General features: G+C 48.0%; 1 protein-coding gene across 1 annotated transcript in view; it reads right to left on the bottom strand.

The window, feature by feature from the left end:
• LOC126085423 (hemicentin-2-like) overlaps nucleotides 1–16804 on the bottom strand; it is a 418976-nt gene extending 402172 nt beyond the window's left edge. Inside the window, 5 exon segments of the mRNA XM_049900797.1 lie at nucleotides 10725–10776; nucleotides 10778–10980; nucleotides 11377–11640; nucleotides 15358–15714; nucleotides 16650–16804. Of these exon segments, the coding sequence (XP_049756754.1) occupies nucleotides 10725–10776; nucleotides 10778–10980; nucleotides 11377–11640; nucleotides 15358–15714; nucleotides 16650–16713 (940 nt within the window). The 5' untranslated portion in view covers nucleotides 16714–16804.
• Between the last annotated feature and the right edge of the window lie 2024 nt (nucleotides 16805–18828).

Below are 18828 nucleotides of genomic sequence, written 5' to 3'. Positions count from 1 at the left end.
TTTGTATGGCCTTTCTCCCCATGATCTTGTACCTGCCACCCAAGTGATTGGGTACAACTGTGCAAATAAGGTAATTATGGCCCATCAAAGGGATGGGTCAGTTTTACCATCCAGCTAAGCTTAAAATGAGCCATCCCAGCAATGGGAGAGAGAGGATCTCACTACCACCAAGGAAGAAGAGCCAAGAATGAAATGTATCCTCTGGACCTGGGATCCCTGCACTGAGAAGCTCCTGGAACTAAGGGACTCAGAGAGACAGAGAGAGAGGGAGGGAGGGAGGGAGAGGGTTAACACTGAATACGGTAAGAAGCGTTGGCAGAGAAACAGTGGCAAGAGATACTGGCAGGAAAGACTGGCAGAAGACAGTGCAGTGGGCTTCCCAGCTCATGGAGTGAAAAAGCTGAGTGCCTTTGGATAAGAAATTTGCTGGAGAAGTAGCGTACCTCCAGGCACTTGGAGCTAGGTTTGCAACCCAAAGAGCTGGAGCTGAGTGCCTTAGGGCTGAGGCTTACTGGGGAAGTGGGGTGCCTCAGAGCACCTCTTCAGCAGAGCTTAAGGAACACCCTTGCGGGACTGGATGTTAAAGGGAGCTGGCAAGTAGACAGTATGCTTGCTTATGGTGACCACCTGGGTCCACTGAATGTGTGGAAGTGGAGTAAGTGCAGCAAAATAGATGGACCGAGCTTGGACATGTTCCACTGGAGCCCATTGACCTAGCCTATGGGTACTCGGAATGAGTCAGAGGAAGGGCTGACTTCAGAAATTAAGGCAGTTGTGTGGACTCCCGAGTTTAGGGGTGGAGCCCACTGATGTAGCCCAAGGGGGCTTGAGATGAGAGAGGGATAATGGGCTACCTACTGCGACCCAACCCAACTTGGATAGCTTGGGATAAGCTGACCAGAACCTGACTGAATGCAGAGAAAGATGTTTGACAATGAGAGCTCACATAGATTGCTGCAATTTGATGGCTTGCCCTGGACTGGACTTTGCTTATGGATGCAGATGCTCACAGCTGCAACGGGAACAGCAGATTCTTCAAAACCAAGGAACATGCTTGTGTCCTCAGAGTACTGATTTGATAGGGATGGGCAGTTTAAGCATTTGGTATCTAAAATGGGGGGCGATAAAGGCATGAAGTGGCTGGCTTACACGCTTTCGTGGGTGTGTTTACACTCTAAATGAGGGGGACAAGAGAGGATACCCACTGAATAGATTCCTCTTTTCCTGATGGGTCTGGGGAAGAGGGTGGGGGAAGATGCTGATGGGATGATATGATTCAGTTGTGAGTGTTTATTGTTAACAGGATTAATTGTGATTGTAAAAACTGTAGTTGTAGAAGTTATAAGTGTGAAAGAGCGGACTAAGGAGGAGGCACTGCTGGACTCGAGTATGGTGTTCAAAACTAAAGTCCCTAAAAGTTTTGCTATGCTGACACCTCTTGAGGCTCAGAGCAAGGGAATAATTATCTCTCAGTTAAATTTTATCGGACACCAAACAAACAAACAAACGAACAAATGAACAAACAAACAAACAAGTGTTGTCGTCGAGTTGATTTAGACTCATAGTGACCTTATAGGACAGAGTAGAACTCCCCCATAGGGTTTCCAAGGAGTGCCTGGTGCATTTGAACTGCCAACCTTTTGGTTAGTAGCCACAGCTCTTAACCACTACTCCACCAGGGTTTCCTGTCAGACGCCAGCAAGGGTGAAACTGAGATGACTTTTGGAGAACCTGACCAGATCAGATGGACACCTGCAGCAGACCTGAAAGGGTAGTACCTGAGTAACCTCACCTTGAGAATTCTTTGACCTACTGAAGATCTAATTGTTCATGACTGTTTTGGACTGGCAAAATAATTGAAAGGGGGAACATATCCTCCAAGTATGAAAGAACCATTGCTAGAAAAGCCAGGGGGCGGCTTGCATTGCAGTGGATACTTTTATGTGGCCTCTTTCCCCATGGTTTTGTAACTCCCACCCAAGTGATGCTGACAGTTCAAATCCGCCAGGCGCTCCTTGGAAACTCTATGGGGCAGTTCTACTCTGTCCTATAGGGCCGCTATGAGTCAGAATTGACTCAATGGCAGTGGGTTTTTTACCCAAGTGATTGGGCCAAAAAAAAAAAAAAAACCCAAACCACTGCCATCGAGTTGATTTTGACTCATAGTGACCCTATAGGATAGAGTAGAACTGCCCCATAGAGTTTCCAAGGAGAGCCTGGCAGATTTGAACTGCTGACCTCTTGATTAGCAGCTGTAGCACTTAACCACTATGCCACCACGATTTCCAGTGATTGGGCAGGACTGTGCAAATGAGGTAATTGTGGCCCACCAAAGGGATTGGTCAGTTTTGCCATCCCGATTAGCTGTCCCAGTTTAGCCATCCCAGAGGTAGGAGAGAGAGGATCTCACTACCATCAAGGAAGAAGAGTGAAGAATGGAACACCTCCTTTGGGCCTGAGTTCCCTGCACTGAGAAACTCCTGGAACCAGAGGACAGAGAGAGAGAGAGAGAGTGGTATCACTGGGAATGATGAGAAGCGATGGCAGAGAAATGGCTGCAGGAGAGACTGGTAGGCGAGACTGGCATAAGATGGCACACTGGCTTCTCAGCCAATGGAATAAGAAAGCTAGCGCCTTTGGGCAGGAGGGAAACCCTGGTGGCGTAGTGGTTAAGTGCTATGGCTGCTAACCAAGAGGTCGGCAGTTCGAATCCGCCAGGCACTCCTTGGAAACTCTATGGAGCAGTTCTACTCTGTCCTTTAGGGTCGCTATGAGTCGGAATAGACTCGAAGGCAGTGGGTTTGGTTTGGTGGGTTTTGGGCAGGAGACTAGCTGGAAGAGTACATGGAGCTAGGTTTGTCAACCTACAGAGCTAGGGCTGAGTGCATTTGGGCCAAAGCTTACTGGCCTACTGGCATGCGTGCCTCAGGGCTCATATAGGTAGAGCTAAAAGACTTTTGCAACACTTGCCTGACCAGGGCATAGGCTGAGGGACCAGCGTGTCTGTGAGCATAGCTGAGAAGAGGCTGTCCTAATGGAAGAACTGTATCTTGAGCATTTCTCAATCTGAATTGTAACCTGTTAATTCCCTAATAAGCCCCATAATCCTGAGTATGGGCTGTTCATCCTGCGTGGCCATTTCAACGAATTACTGAACCAAGCAGAGAAATAGAGAGTGCCACAGGAGGGATGGTTAGAGTTAGAATTGGTAAAGATGGTGCAGAGAGGAGGTATATCTGACCTCTGCCTCATAGGAAGCGGACTTGGGCTGTTGATCTTGATTCTCTTTTCCGTTGTCATGTTAGAGGAGGTCAGATGCTGTCCCCATGCCATTTTTACAGTTGGCATCAGAAATGGGATTTGTTCCAAAGACTCCAAACTCGTGGAAGTGTCAGACTTTGTAAAACACAGAACGGAAAGGGCTTGGAAGGTGAAACTTTTTAATCTTAGATGGTTACTTTGGTTGATGCTACCTGTAATGTCTGAAAGGAAAGTTATGCTGCAGGTGAGGGGAGAAAAGCTGCTTCTAGAGCATGTGAAGCAGGACCTTCTAGGTTTCAAGTGGTCCGGCCATGTTCTCCTGGATCTCAAAGGGTGGGGCTACAGCCTTATTGGTTTCAAAGAGTCTAATGTTGGCCAACTCATTTCCGGAGTGTGGTGCTGCTGTTAAGGTGTGCCAGGGGGACTGGATCCCTGCACAAAGCTGAGACGGGTGGGGCTGCCACGTCCAAGGGGCAGAAGAATGGGCTTTTGGGGATGAGGGGTTGAGATCTCCACTTAGATGAACTAGGAGAATGGGGCTGCCCAAAGCCGAGGGAACAGAGTTGCCATCCTAAAGGGCCTTGAAGGTGGAGCTGAAATCCAGGGCCGAGGAGCCTTCACCCGTCATCCAGAGGGCATGGACCATTGCTCAGAAGGTCTCAGGGAACAGAGGGTTATTTTCAAGCCTTGAGAGCTAACGTAAATTTTTCTGCTGGGTTTTGGACTTGCTTGATGCAGGTTATCTCCCTTCTTTCCTCTTGATTTCTCCCATTTGTAATGGAAATATCTACCTTGTGCCTGTTTCACCATTGTACTTTGGAAACAGATAACATATATTCCAGATTTCACAGGTTCACAGATGAAGGGGAATTTTGCCCCAGGATGGAATATGCCTAAAATGTCACCCATATTGTTACCAATTGCCAATCTGACACAACGGGTCCTTGTCTTTTCCCGAGTAAGAATATAAATGAATGACAAACTTTATCTTCAGCAAGCTTTATTTTGCTTGAGTCAAGCAAAAGGAGTCAGCAGGGATCTGTCTCTCCAAAAGACTGACTCAAAAAAGGAAGCAAGGCTAGGGCTTGTATGGGTTCAGTGAGGACAACAGAGTAATGAATATTTAGTGGGCTTCTTTCAAGGGGCGGTTACTTCTCAGAATGGTGGTACATGTTAATTAGGTTGCACGGCATCTGGAACCCAAGATGGAACCCTGTGATATTCAAGATGGAGTCCTCTCGGCAGCTCTTGGCATCACTTATTATGGGATATAGCATAAGCGCACTGATCTTTGACACTACATCACCATCCTCGGAGGGCTAAGGAAGTTTAAACAGCCTGTAAAGGGGGAAGGGATTAGAAAAACACTAAAAAATAAAAAGAAGGAGGTAGCAATTCACGGGTTGTTTCAGTCTTATTTCCTGTTGACAAGGTGTGGTTCCTGTTTACCCAACTTTTAGATAGTAATCTTTTAACAGCTCTTTGTTCCACCAGCACAGTTAACCCTATCTGTCTCAATATTTGATTTAGATGATTCTGAAGATGAGATTTTGGACTTGGAGTGGATTTACGACTTTTGGGATGATGTGATGGGGTGACTCTGTTTTGTATGTCGCAATGACATGAAATTTTGGGGGCAAAATTGTGGAATGTTATGGGTTGAATTGTGTCTCCCCAAAATATGTGTTGAATGAGTTGTCTTTGTTATATTAACGAGGCAGGATTAGTGTAGGGTATATCTTTAGTCAATCTCTTTTCACATATTGAAGAGCTTAAACACACAAGCAAGCAAGTAGAGATGGGGAAAGAGAAATGACAGGCCACAGGAAGATCGCCCTGAAGCAGAAGCTCAAAGACACAAGGACCTATACCCAGGGCCTGCAGAGAGAGAGCTAACAGCCTGAGTTCAGACTTCTAGCCTCCTAAACTGTGAGAAAATAGATTTCTGTTTGTTAAAGCCACCCACATGTGGTATTTGTGGTAATTCTGTCTAGATAACTAAGACAGGAACCTTCTGAGGTGAGGAAGGGTGTGAATACCTATGCTAGCTTACTGTTGAGAAACAAAGATTCCTCTGTAAAAATTCAGAAGGCAGGGAGTGGTTTGGGAATCCAGGATTCTCTGCTAGGGCAGGGCATGTGGTGGATCTCACCAGCTGTCACTGGGTGAGTGGCTTTCCTTACTGTGGTTGGATGCTGAGTGTTTGTGCTCTATTTGATCAAGCTGTTTGTGCTCTGTTTGATCACGCTAATAGCTTGCCCTAAATAAATATCACACACTGTGTCTGCTATTCCCAAGCATAGGAATGCTGCTCTTTGAATTAGGAAGGACACTTTCAGCAGATAACTCCTCAATGTTCATTTACTCCATGGTTTTTTTTGGTACTACCTTTTCTTTAGGGGCTTGTTTTTTTCAGTCTTACCACTATCCCTTGTAGTATTGACTCCTTTCCATTTGCTAAATGTGCATTTTTTTTTGTTGTTGTTGCTGTTGGTATGTGTCATTGAGTTGATTTTTGACTCATAGCAACCCGATCTGACAGAGTAGAGCTGCCCCATAGGGTTTTCTAGGCTGTAATCTTTATGGGAGCAGATTGCCAGGTCCCTCTCCTGTGGAGAAACTTGGTGGGCTCTAACCACTAACCTTTCAGTTAGCAGCCTAGAGCTTTACCAAGGCTTCTTAGATGTGCACATTTAGGTCCATTCTTTATCAACTGCTTCTCAGCCTACTTCTACCCCAGACCTTTCCCCTTTTGTTTTCCCAAGGAGTAGATACTGTTTTTTTCCTCAATTTATTTATTATCAAGATGTCTTTTAGTTGTGTCTGCTTTCTCTTAGGTTCAGTTCCTGTACTATCCCTCCCTCCTCTGCTACTGTGGTCACCAGAGCACCTGGCTCACTTTCTCTTGCTGTTGCTCTCATTTTCTCATTTTTTTTTTCCCTTTCGAACCCTGGCTTCCCTGACTGGGGAACAGAAGAACATAACTGGGCATTCCCCTCTAAATGCAGATGGGGATGGGAATATCCATGTCCAAGAGACAATGGGGTACAGGGAGATGAAGACCAGGGAGCCAGAGACCCGCAGGCATTAGTGCTGAGAAGCAGGAGTTTAGGAAGGAGGAAGAGGAGGCCCAGGCCCAGAGGCAGAGGTGGAGAAGAGTCCTTTCCCTCTCCTAAGCATGGCGGCCAGCCTTTGAGGAAGCAGAACGTGAGGAAAGGCATCATACCCGGCAGTGTTTCTGATACACAGAAAGTACACCAGGGCTACTACCACAGCCACCACAGCCACTGCTCCAACCACGATGCCAGCAATGGCTCCTCCTGAGAGGCCAGAACTTTCTGGAGCAGAATCATAATCTGTTGTGGGAAGAAAAAGGAAAGAAAGTAAATTATTTTACTGTGGGGGTGCTCTGGGAAACAACTCTCAACTTGAAGGGTCTCTACTCATTCCATCAAGGAATAGTTTTCATAGAAGGTCACTGTGAGGCAGTTGGCAGACTGTATCCTTGCAATTTTTTCTCTCTCACTCTGTTTCTAGGTTAGTGGTCCATTTTGTCTCAATTCCATCCTGGCCTTTCTGCACTCAGATATTTTTGAGCCTTTGAAAACTTGAGAAAGGCTGATGGCTATTTTAGTGTTATTAGAACTTCCCTCTTGACTTTCCACCTTTTCGTGGTTACATCTTGTTCTCAGTTGCCTGGGTATGGCAGCCATGAATAAGTACCTCTCAGATCTCCTGTGGTGAGTTTTTAACTGGTTAAAGAGGTAGGCTAATATGCTCTGAATATACCACCTGTTTGTGCAGAGACCATGCTTCCCACAGGCTGCAGCAGGGGTGTTAAGCAGACCTGTTTTTGGGAGACAGTTTCTTCTCTTAGGTGACTGGCTCGAGGACTCCCCATAGGCCCTGTGGAAATGCCCTTAGAACCACACTGCAACCTAAAACTTCCTTCCCTCCCTTTCTCCTTCCCAGGGATCAGATTGGGACTCTCCCAGGCTCCTCCCACTCCTGCCCCATTTCCCTCACAGGCATTTTCCCTGATAAAGATCTTGCTTGCCTAATGGCACGAAAACTCACACACCACACTTAAATTTTGCACTTAACTCTTTTTTTATTTTTTGCTTTTATCTTTTTATTTCCTTTAATAGTGTTTTTCTTTAATTAAATTTCCAAAGTTGATATTAAATGTGTGATAGTTAATCTGACTACAAGGGGCGCCATTTTTGTCACTATAATTTCCACATATTTTGATTTAGACTTTGTGTTAATACATTTTAAATTATAGATTTTTTTTTTTTTTTTTTTTTTTACTCTTTAAAAGAATCAATAATTATAGAATAAAGGGACTGGTGCAGAAGGGCCATTCAAAAAATATTTTTAAATGCTTTATTCAAGAAAGCCTTTCTAGATTTTTTTAGCAGATGCTTTCAAAACCAAATATCACTCCCATTGATTTTCCCAGGTCTTCAGGCATTATCAGAAATGGCACAGATGGTTAAGTGCTAGGCTACTAACCTGAAGGCTGGCCACCTTGGAAGAAAGGCCTGGCATCTACTTCTGATAGAGTGCACTTAACTTTCAATCCCTTTTTCTCCCTCCTGTGTTTAGTCAATAATCATGCCCCAGTGGGTTTCTCTGTGATGCATTTTTTCCCCCATATATAATACTTTTTCCATCTGTTTCTACTTTTTTCTACTGCAACCATTTGGGGCTTAGCACTCACCAGTCAACCCAAGGCTGACTGTTAATGCTAGCTAATGTTTGGAGCCTTGGTGGTGCAGTGGTTAAGCGCTCATCTGCTAACCAAAAGGTTGGCAGTTCAAATCCACCAGCCACTCCTTGGAAACCATATGGGGGAGTTCTACTCTGTCGTATAGGGTCCCTATGAGTCGGAATTGATTTGATGGCAACAGGTTTATGTGTCAGGCCCTGTGCTGAATACATATATCTCATTTGATCCTTACAGTCATCCTGTCACACAGACATTATTCCCATTTTATAGATGAAAAAAACTGAGGCTTAGAGTGGTGAAAAAACTTACCCAAAGTCTTATGGCTAATAAGAGGTGGATCTGGGATTTGACTCCAGGACGACCTGACTTAAAGCTTAACGATAATAGCAGTAATAATAACAGCTAACACTTGTGGAACATTTTCTATTTATGTGGCACTTTGCCAAGGGTTTAGTTGATTATTGCATTAAACCTTTAAAACAATCTTGTGAAGCAGGCGAACTTACTGCAATCTTCAGCTGAGGAACCTGAGGCTCAGGACATTAAGAACCTTGTGCCAGTTTGCACAGTGGATATCAGCCCTGGAATATGACACTTAAAAACATCTTTGTTTTAGAGACTGAGCTCTTGACCACTTTACCATTACTTACTGTAATTGTCTCTTAACTGATATTCTGCCCCTGTGACATTGATCCGTTCTGTATACCATTGGTAGAGTTAATCTATCCAAAGAAGACGTAGGAGTGGATGAGGGGTCACTTACATGTCACAGTCAGGTTGAGGAGATCACTTTTGTTGGAACTGACTGGGTTGTAGACCTCACATTGATACTCCCCAGTATCCTCCCTCCTGACGGGGTCTATGGTGAGGGAGCTGTTGTCCTGGGACAGCGTCGTCCTCTCCGTGAGCGGCAGGATCTGTCCTTTGAAGATCCATCTGATAGAGATTTCAGCATGGCTGGTGAGGCAGGTCAGGGTCACAGGGCCCTCATTTTCTGTGACTGTGGTGTTGCTGGCTTGGATGTAGGGCTTTGTCACTGACTCTGTGGAGAAACAGAGGAGGTGACTGTGGGAGGGCCTGGTGCTGGGGCTACTCTTCTTCCTATGATATCTCTGCCAGCTTACAGGTCCACGGTGAGCTCTGAAAGGTGACCCAGAAGGTGGTCCTGACCCTCTGCAGAGGTTTTGTGTCTGTCCAGATGTTGATCTGTAAGGACACGGTGGCCTATCCCCTCACTAGGAAATAGGTGCAGCCCCCTGACTCTCTGAAGTATCTGCATATCTGCACTGGGACCTCTTCCCAGACCACATGTCCACCCACATTGTCATCAGGTGGAATTTTTCTTCTCTAGGCATTCGTGTGACCCTTCCCTAGGGCCTCTTGCGACTTTGTAAGAAATCAGGTCCCTCTCTAGTAGACAATTTTTTGTGTAGGGGATGGCAGGCTGCCAGTCCTGTCTATCTTTGGGACAGGGTAGCTTCACATACAGAAGGGAGGTGTTTCCTTTTTATTAAATAATATATTAGGAAGTAAGCACAGCCTAGTGCAGTCATCACTATCGTAGAAACTAGAGAGTTTTCAACCTAAAGGATTTCTCAATCTGAGAAACCTTGTGCTTCCAGTCTGTGGATTGACTATCAGGTGAAGGAAGCCTTAAAGGAAAGTGGTTATGGTTTTAAAAAAGGCTAGTACTCTTAGCCCTCTCCGTAAACTATAGTGACACCTGTGAGAGCTGAAACTCTACAGGACTGCTTTGCTTTTCTAGGTCTCAGCAGTTTCCTGCCTTTGACAGATGCAGTCTTACTGCTTTTCAATCAGTCTCCATTAGTGGAAAATATTTGAGGTTTCCTGAGCTGACAGGTTTCTGCCTTACACAGGTTACTGCTTTTGCAGGTTTTACTGAACATACTTTTGGGTCTACCGCTTCCCTCTGATGAAGAGACTTCATGGGTAAATCAACTAGTTTTCCAGGTATGATTCATGAGGCATTGTTCTCCTTTGTGCATCATCTGTGCCGGTGTTGCACAGCATATATAGCTGTGACTTTAGAGCCACATCATAGGCTTAGACATCTCTGCCCTGAAGCTGGCACTTTCCCCACGTCCCTGCAGACTGATCTGGTGTGGCACTGGTATTGATGGGCAACACTGTTTTAGCAAGATTAGGAGACAGCACATTTGAACCTGTTCCACACTCCTCAGTCTGACAACAGATGGTGTCAGAGCAGGGCTGGTGCACGGGTTTGCGGGGGACAGAGCAGAGAGGCAGAGCTCCATCCTGCCATCACCCCACTGGAGGTTGTTTCATCCTCTCATTTGGGAAAACATAAGAGCCTGTTCAAAGTCTTATGTGTTCTTTATAGCACATGGAGTCAATGAAAGAAAACAGATGAAAGCAAGTGACAAGTTAGTGACAGAAAGAACACTTGACCTTGAAGACTCTTCTTTCCTCTCCCACTCTGAAGCCCCCTGTCATTCCATGGGGCTTTCTGAGGCTGAGAGAGCCCCCTCCCTACATTCCAGGCTGGATCCAACATCTGCCCTGAGAAATAAGAAGAGCAAGAGGACGGAAGAGTTTCCAGGAATGTAATCAGAGGGCTCAGGGACAGATTTTGGGATTTGTGTGCTCCCAGGGGACACAGTTTGGAAAATAAATTCTTTAAGGATTTTTTCAGAAAACCAGACTGACCTCCACCCCAGAGCTCAGTCCTGAAGTTCCAGGAGTCATTTACCAGAGACTGTGATAGTCTTGACCATGGCTCTATTAAAGCCAGTGGCATTGTTTATGGACATGGCGGGTATAGTTTCCACTATCCCTCACAGAGATGTTGGGGATAAAGAGCCCTTGTGTGGATTGCAAATAATTCTCATTGACAAGCCAAGAGTACTGTGCAGGTGGGTTGGAGGTCGCATTGCAGGAGAGAGTGAGGTTGGCCCCTGGTGGGTAATACCAGTATGAGGGGGAAATGGTGGGGGTGTCCGGGCCATCTGGAGCAAACAGAAGAAAACCATTTTGTGATGTAACCGGAGGGAAGAGGAAGCTCCTGGTCTGACAAGGGCCACAGCATCCCTGTGAGGCTTGTTTTAAAAAGTCCCACACAATAACCCCCTGACTTCTCTGAGCCTGATCTGAGACCATCAGCCAGTTTCTCCCACCCCAGGCGCTGACCCCGAGCATCTCAATACAGGAGCAGCTCCTCCCCTCCTTGTCTGGTGGCAGGGCTAGACCAACCCAGATTTACCTGGGAAAGGAAGTCATGGCCAGCCTGGGTGTCCGGGGCCTGAGGGTTATTGAACTTGGATCTGAGAGGACTGATATGGCCTGGCTCTGACAGTGTGGATTTGGGGCGGCAGCCTGTGCCATGTGGGAAAAAAATTACTCACAGAGAACATTCAGGATGAATGGGTCGCTACAGCAGGCATTCACTGGGTTCCAGGTTCTACACTCACAGGGTCCTGTGTCATTCCTTGTGACATTGTATATAGTGAGAGTCCTGTTGTCCTAGGACAGCTCCAGCCTGTCACTGTCTGGGAGGCTCTGATTGTTTATCAACCACAGGTAGGTTGTGTCACATGTTAATGTTACAGAGTCTTGGTCCTCCACGGGGTTGGAGCTGTTGCTGGTGATGAAGTGTGTAGGTAACTCTGCTGTCAGATAACAGAGAGAAGATTACCCCATTTAGTGTCTTTGATTCCTGCAAAAGCATCTTGCAATCAGAATTGGCATTGCATAGCTCTCAGTCAACCTGGGGTCTTCAAAATGTAAAGCAGGTCTTTGTATGACAAGAAAAATACCTGACAGTTGCAGTGTTCAGAGAATATAAGACCTACCTGCCTTATTCTATCTCTGGGAAAAAGCCCAGACTTTCTCAAATGTTAATGAAGTAGCAGTGTTTGTTCATGGAGAGTCACAGTCTGGGGATCAGAGATCACCCGGGGCCTCTCCTGGGCTCTTCTCTGACCAGCTGACGGCCTGACCGACCTCAGTTTCCTCACCTGGAACTTGTGCTTGCTGAGGTCCCTCCAGCTGTACAGTTCTACATCGCCCAGATCAGGTGTGTCTTCTCCAAAACACAACTTTTTGTTCAAAGATATCCTAGATGTGGGTAATGATGGGACTTCTAATTGTTCTTAAACCTGAGGATATGGGACAACCTGTCCTGGAGACTAGGTGTCATGAGCAGAAATTACACTCAAGGAGACCAGGAGCAAGCCCAGTCGTCAGGCTGTGGGGCCACAAGATGCGGGGCAGCTCTTTCTGGTGTTTGATGGTGACTGATGAGATACTATGGCCCCATAAAGGACAGAGCCGAGTCCAAGGAATGATCTAGAAAAGAGTGAGGGAACAGGCAGTAGCTGACTGGGTTAGGAAGTAGAACCATGTTCTCTCCTTGGTCTTTAGTGTCCTTCCTCCCGTGGCTAAGGGCAGGTGAGGACCATGTTTTTCTTTCCTGAAATGCATGTGGATGGTTCCAAATGCAGAGGGATTACTGGTGGCAAGTAGTGGGAGCACGAACTTGCTGAAGATCTAGCTCTCAGGGACCATTCGTGTTTAGTGGGTCTGGTATAAATTCGATGAAATGTTTAAATTTCTTCCGTATGTGAAAATTATTATTAATGGTTTAAAGATCTGAGGCCAATTGTCTGAAGGAATATTTCTCTAGTGAACACTAGAACATCATAGGCCAAGCTCTGAAGTGCAGCAAGGATCACGGTATGGTCAAAGGAAGATGCTGAAGCCTGTTTGAAACCAGAAACTTCCTGGGTGGGGAGAGAGAATTGATCCTGCTAAGGGGACAGAATTGATCAGAGGGAATTCTGAGGTGTCTCAGTACAAAAGGAGGGAAACGTCACATTAGTAGAAATTGTATGTCATATTAGTTGCTTTAGAAAATAGGTCCCTGTCACTGATTCCTCACGGAGAGCTGGGCATGATGGGGAGGCGTCCCAGCAGAGGCCTGTAGAATGCTTCCTTTCTTTTCTTTAGACCTCATGAGTGATGCCATCAAAACAACTACAAAACAACAACAACAAAAACAATAAAAACCACTAGAGTTTAATGAAACTGACTAGCTGATTGCCTGACCAACCTCGGTTTCCTCATGTGGAACCTGCCTTTGCTGAGGTCCCTCCAGCTGCACAATTCTTCATTGCCCAGCCCAGTTGTATTTTCTCTGAGATCTCCCTTTTTAAGGATATTCTGGAGACGGTTACCAGTGGGACTTTTCATTGTCCTTAAACCTCAGAAGATGGGGCAGCCTGGCCTGGGGACAGGGTGTCATGAGCAGAATAACACCCAGGGGGAGACCAGGAGCAAGCCTTGTTGTCAGCCACAGTGATAGTAACTGAAGTGACAGTGCCTCATACATCTCCCATCTGAAGACCCCACCTCATGACCATGGTGTTGTGATGAGGAAGACATGTGCCTGTGGAATTGAGAGTAAACTTAGTCAACAACACATGGTCTGGAAGCTCCACCCTGAAGAACCCTCTCAGAACCACTGTGGGAACTGTGAGCATCACACCAAAGACAAGGACATGAGCCATGAGTACAACATGCCTCTATGCTTTGGGGACTGCAGACCTATTCCCTCTGCCTTTCACTCCTGGTTGGATCAGTGCAGAGAGTGAATCAAGGAGGTGCATGTCCATCCTGCATGACCTGTCCCACATGTTGGCATCACTAAGGGGAAGAACCCTGGACAGGGACACAGTGGAAGCTAGTTCTCCTGGGGACTTGGGTACATTGGCTGGTGGTGGAGTCCTCCCAGTGGCTGGTGCTTAGACTGATTTCTTTGTCTTTTACTGTTTCCTGGGAAGGGGAGCCTGGCCATAGCATCGGTAGAAGAGAACATGACTGTCAGTATCTGGGAGAAGGTTAAGTGGTGGAGGAAGCTGTGTAGAGCAGGGCAGTTCCAGCTGAATTGAAGGAGGAGGAAGATGAGGGACATGGAAGGAGCAGACAGAGCCAGAAATGCCCTTGGTAGTGAGCAGTGGGGGTTCATGAGTTCACAGACCCGAAGACCCAAAGGCTCCTGTGTGACCCAGAAGCAAGACCAGCACACCTGAAACCCTCTCTGCTGAGCAGCACCAGAGTCAACATGAGACCTGACCTCCGAGGCAGCTTTAGGAGCAGGCAGCCAGAGGGAGAGACCATGGGTCGCAGCCACCTGGAGGGCCTGGGGGCCCAGGGTAGTGGAAAATCCTGGGAACCTGGAAGGTGGAGGCCTGGACATACCTGGCACTGACTGATTGTTGGTGTAGGTAATTTAGTTGTAGGGTAAAACCAGATTAATTATTCTTTTGCCCTGACACCGCCTCCCCCAACAAAATCTCTCCCTTAGAACTGGGGAGTCTACGAAGAAAGGATCTAAACGAGTGGTTGCTCTAAGTGTCTGCGCCCCTAATAAGGCCACCCGGGCTGGAGGAAAGGTCAGGGCTGTCACTGCAGACAGGCCTTGGTGTGATTCTGATCTGCTGGTCATGGTCTGTGTGACCCTGATTCAGTGACTTTTCCTCCATGCTCAGTTTCTCCTCAGTAAAATCAGAGATAGGATAAGGGGTATCTGGCTTGCAACGTTGTCTGTGAATTAACCTTAAATATTCACAATTATCTGACCTAAAGCTGGGTACAGAGGCGCTGCCCCCCAGATAAACAGCGTCTATAATTGTTTGTCTCAAGGAGACGGCACTCTTAGGTCAAAAAGGAGCTGCCTGTAGCATCTTCTTCCCTTTTCCTTCCTCCTGGAGATGCTGACCTCCTATGGGGTCTTCTAAGCTCCCCGGGGCAGTCAGCTAATGGCCTGGGGCCCATGGCCATCTGTGGTCTCGAAATTGAGTCTCAAGGGAGGGACTCAGCTGTCCAGGATAGCTCTTGGGGCTGAGCCCTGGCTTGTCACCAGCTCCAAGTGCTCCGGGACTTGGGCAATCAGTAAATTGTTCCTCTCTATCAGACCTGTCGTGGAGGCCAAGATGCAACCCTGGCTGCAGGCTCCTCAGGGTCTGGAGGCCTGGGACAGGGACTTCCTGGTGCTGATTTGCTCTGTGAGGATCCCAGGGCCCCCTCAGGCCAGGATCTGACCTCTAGGCTGTTTTTCAGAACCATGTTCACAGGAAGGAGCCCGGTGGGATGGACTGAGTGATCTCCCCCTGCTGAGTTACTCCCCATCTGAGTTTCCTTCACTCTGCTGTGAATGTCTGCAGGGTCTGGATTCGGGAAGGGAATTCTGATCTAAATGCGCAAAACCTATGTATGGAATGCAGAGGGGGGTATAGGGACTGCAAAGGGTCCAGGCCTGTCAATCTTGATCTTTAAAGTAAAATTAACCGCACCCCATGCCCAGATGTCAGAGAGGAGTTACTTACGGTATACGCGGATCTGCCCAGCTATCTGAGTGACACCAAGTATGGTTGATATTTGCAGTGTGTAGACTCCTGTGTGGTTCAGGGTGACATTCTGGAACAGCAGCGACCCGTTGTGGTATATTGTCTCTCGACCAGTGTAGGCAGGCCCTGAATCATTTACTTGAGCTTGTGGTGTATATGATACAATTCTATTGTTGTTTCCTGCACTTTCCCCTTTGTACCAGATGTAGATGAAAATGTTTTCTGGTGGGTTTTGAAGAAGTAGAAGAACATCATTTCCTTCGGCAGCATTGAGTGGCACCGATTCAATGGCGGGTTGGGCTGGGATGGATGGGCTCCAGAAGATTAAAAGTGAGACTGGGAGGGAATGAGAGAAATCAATAGGGATTTTGGACAATTGTATTGGGACGGAAAGTTGAGGCCCATGAGTCTGAGCAGGTCTCTTTCAGCCCTTGGACCTGGGGTGTGTGTGCTTCCCAAGTCAGCATTATTTCTGAGCCTTGGAACCTGTTATTTCCTCCTTTTCTAATACTCTTCCCCAGGTGTCTTTATGGTTCACTCACTCACTTACTGCCCTCAGGTACCTACTCCCACTTGGTGGAGTCCTTGGGGGCTGCCTTCCCTGATACCTCATCTATAGACCCACTTTCTTCACTTTTTGACCTTTCCCCACTCTCTGTCCTCCATGGCACTTAGGAACCCCTGACACCCCGTGCAGGTCTATTTGCTTGTCTGTCTCTCTCTTCCCTAGATGTGAGCTCCACGTGGGCAGACACTCGTCTTGTTGTGTGTTGTACCCCTAGTGCCTAGACAGGTCTGCGACTATCTGGGGGAACGGATCAGTGAAGGTTCCTAGGGCCCCTCCAAGTCCTGGTGTTTATTTGTCCATTTCTGAGATTGGTAGGTATTTCAGAATTTATTGTTTGCCCCAAGCCCATTGCTTTGGAGTTGATTCTGACTGATAGTGGCCCTGTAGGACAGAACAGAACTGCCCCACAGGGTTTCCAAGGAGCGCTTGGTGGATTCCAAATTCTCTGAACTCTTTGTTAGCAGCTCAGCTCTTACCCACTGTGCTAAGAGATAATTAATTTGGAAAACATGTAGCAATTGTGGTTTTACTCCCCGTTACCATTTCCTGTTCAATGACACTTCCTGTTTCTGGGCCCTCCTCCCCCTTCTGTGTTCCCTCCATAGGAGTCCCACAGGTAGCTGTCACCCCCCAGACCCTTGTCCTCCAGGAGATCCCAGCTAGTCTCTGCCCCCCATCCTCCCAGGGAATCCTCCCCTCTCACCAGTGAGCAGGGACCCCTGCCAATGGACACGCCCTCTGTGGGGAGATGCTGAGGGAGGCTCCATGGATCTCTGCTGCCTGCTCTTTGCTCCCTCTGTGGGGAAGAACTCTGGCTCCAGAAATACAAATGCTGCTGCCTCAGATGTGTCTGCTCTGCTGTCCTTCCTCCCTCTGCGCGGAGCCTCCTCCTGGGCGGAGCTTCCCCAGGTCATGTGGGGGGATTCTCCCCTAGATAGCCGCTCTCCTCCCCTCCACTTTCATTCCTGGTTTTTTTTAAGTGCCCTTCTTTCTTTTTCCTGTCTGTCCATATTTAGGTTCCCTGGAAACTGCTGCTGCCTCTTGATTTCTCAGCCTTTCCCCTACCCCATCCTGATTGTTGGGGTAGGGACAACGCTAGGGACCTCAGCCTCCAAGGCTGGGCATTTCCCAGAGCTCTGGGTCAGGGTGCACAGTCACCTCTCCCCTGCAGTTCTCTTTAATCCCATTTGGCTTTTCTCTTTAGAGCAGGAGCTTGGGGAACTCTTGTCACCCGGGATGTCACCTGGCTGTGCATCAGAGTCACCTGTGGGACTTTATAAAGCAGCCAGTGTCCAGGTGATGCCATAGAAATGCTGCTTTAGCAGCTGCCCAGGTAATGCTGATGCCCATGCAGGCTGAGAGCCAGCGATCTGTGTGGTGGGGCGGGCTTCTCACCCTCTCCCATGCGTATGTAGAGTCTGAGGGCCCTGTTAAATGCAGATTCTGACTCAGTGGGTGCGAGGTGGGCCTGAGAGTGCATCTACCAGGCTCTTAGGTGGTGCTGATCCTTCTGGCCTGTGGACCACACTTGGAATACCCAGGCTGTCAGGGACCTCTGCTCCTGAGAATGATCCGCCCACATCAGCATTGGCCTCTGTCATTTCCTGGTCTCGGGTCTGTGAGCAGCAGACACGGAACCCCTGGGTCCCCTAACCCAGGGATGATTTCCCATGTGACACAGAAACCTGCTGGACACCCAGGGCTTTCCAGTGTTCTGAGCTGTACTAATCTGTTGCCAACAAGTCAATTCCAACTCATAGTGACCATATAGGACAGAGTAGAACTGCCCCATATGGTTTCCAAGGATTTGATCTGCTGACCTGTTGGTTATCAGCCAGGCTCTTAAATGCTGGGCCACCAGGCTCCTCAACTGCACTAGGAAGATTGGATTTACTTCCTGTCAGAAGGTCAGAGATGGCTGAAAGTGTCAAGCTGGGTGATGATGGGTGAGAGGGACCAGCCTTCTCTCTCTGGTGTCACCAACATGGCCTCTGCTTCCAGGGACAGAGACATAGGATGTGGGTGTCCAGGAGGGAGTTACAGTTCCTAGGGAGCAAAGGGGGAGCTTTCCTGGTTGTCCTGAGGAGAGGGGACTGGTGGTGGGATGTCAGGGGTCTGTGGGCTCCGTGTCCTTAGGGAAATGTTTCAGGGACACCCTCTCTCTCTGGGGTCTGTGTGGCTGAGCGGTGGCTTACAGCCCATCTGTGTAGCCTCTGTCCTCTGCTTAGTTGACTTTCCTGTGGACACCTTGTCTTTCCCCATGAGTGTGCCCAAGCAGGGAGTGAGTGGCTGCACAGGAACCCCACAGGTCCCCAGAGCCCAAGGAAGGAGGAGCAGGACAGAGCTGACACCTAGGAAGAACCCAGAAAGGTCTGTCAGAGCAAAGGCTGGAAATGAGGCTCCATCTCCACCTCAGCCAAAAGCCAGGTTCATTCCTCAGAGGAAACAATTTGTTTTCTGTGTTATGTTGCCCTCTGGAGGGCTCAAGGAGAACTGCGGCCAATGTCTCATACCAGGGACGGTGTCCAGGCTCCAAAGGGTGTGACCTGGCACAGAGATGTCCTCTGACCTCCTGGCTGCAGGTCAGCCCCGGGTCCTGTTCATTGTGGGTCTCCAGCTTCCCTGAATCCACCCAAGTGCAGGTGAGCCCAGGGAGAGGATGTGAGTTTTCCGAGGACCCCTGGTTCCAGTGTCAGGCGGATGATCCTCCCAGGCAGATGTGCTGCCTAGGAGGAGCTCTCTGACCCCAAGGTTTAAAAGGAAGGGCCCGGTGAGCAGTCTGAGGCTGCGTGAGTGGGCAGTGGCCTGGCATGCTGGTCCCCTGCTGCCCCATGTTTCCCTCCATCCCAGCACTGGGGCATTGCATCAAGGTTATCTGTGTC

The sequence above is a fragment of the Elephas maximus genome, chromosome 11 (genome assembly GCF_024166365.1).
Source record: "Elephas maximus indicus isolate mEleMax1 chromosome 11, mEleMax1 primary haplotype, whole genome shotgun sequence".
Taxonomy (NCBI): domain Eukaryota; kingdom Metazoa; phylum Chordata; class Mammalia; order Proboscidea; family Elephantidae; genus Elephas; species Elephas maximus.
This window is presented reverse-complemented; position numbering and strand designations above follow the sequence as displayed.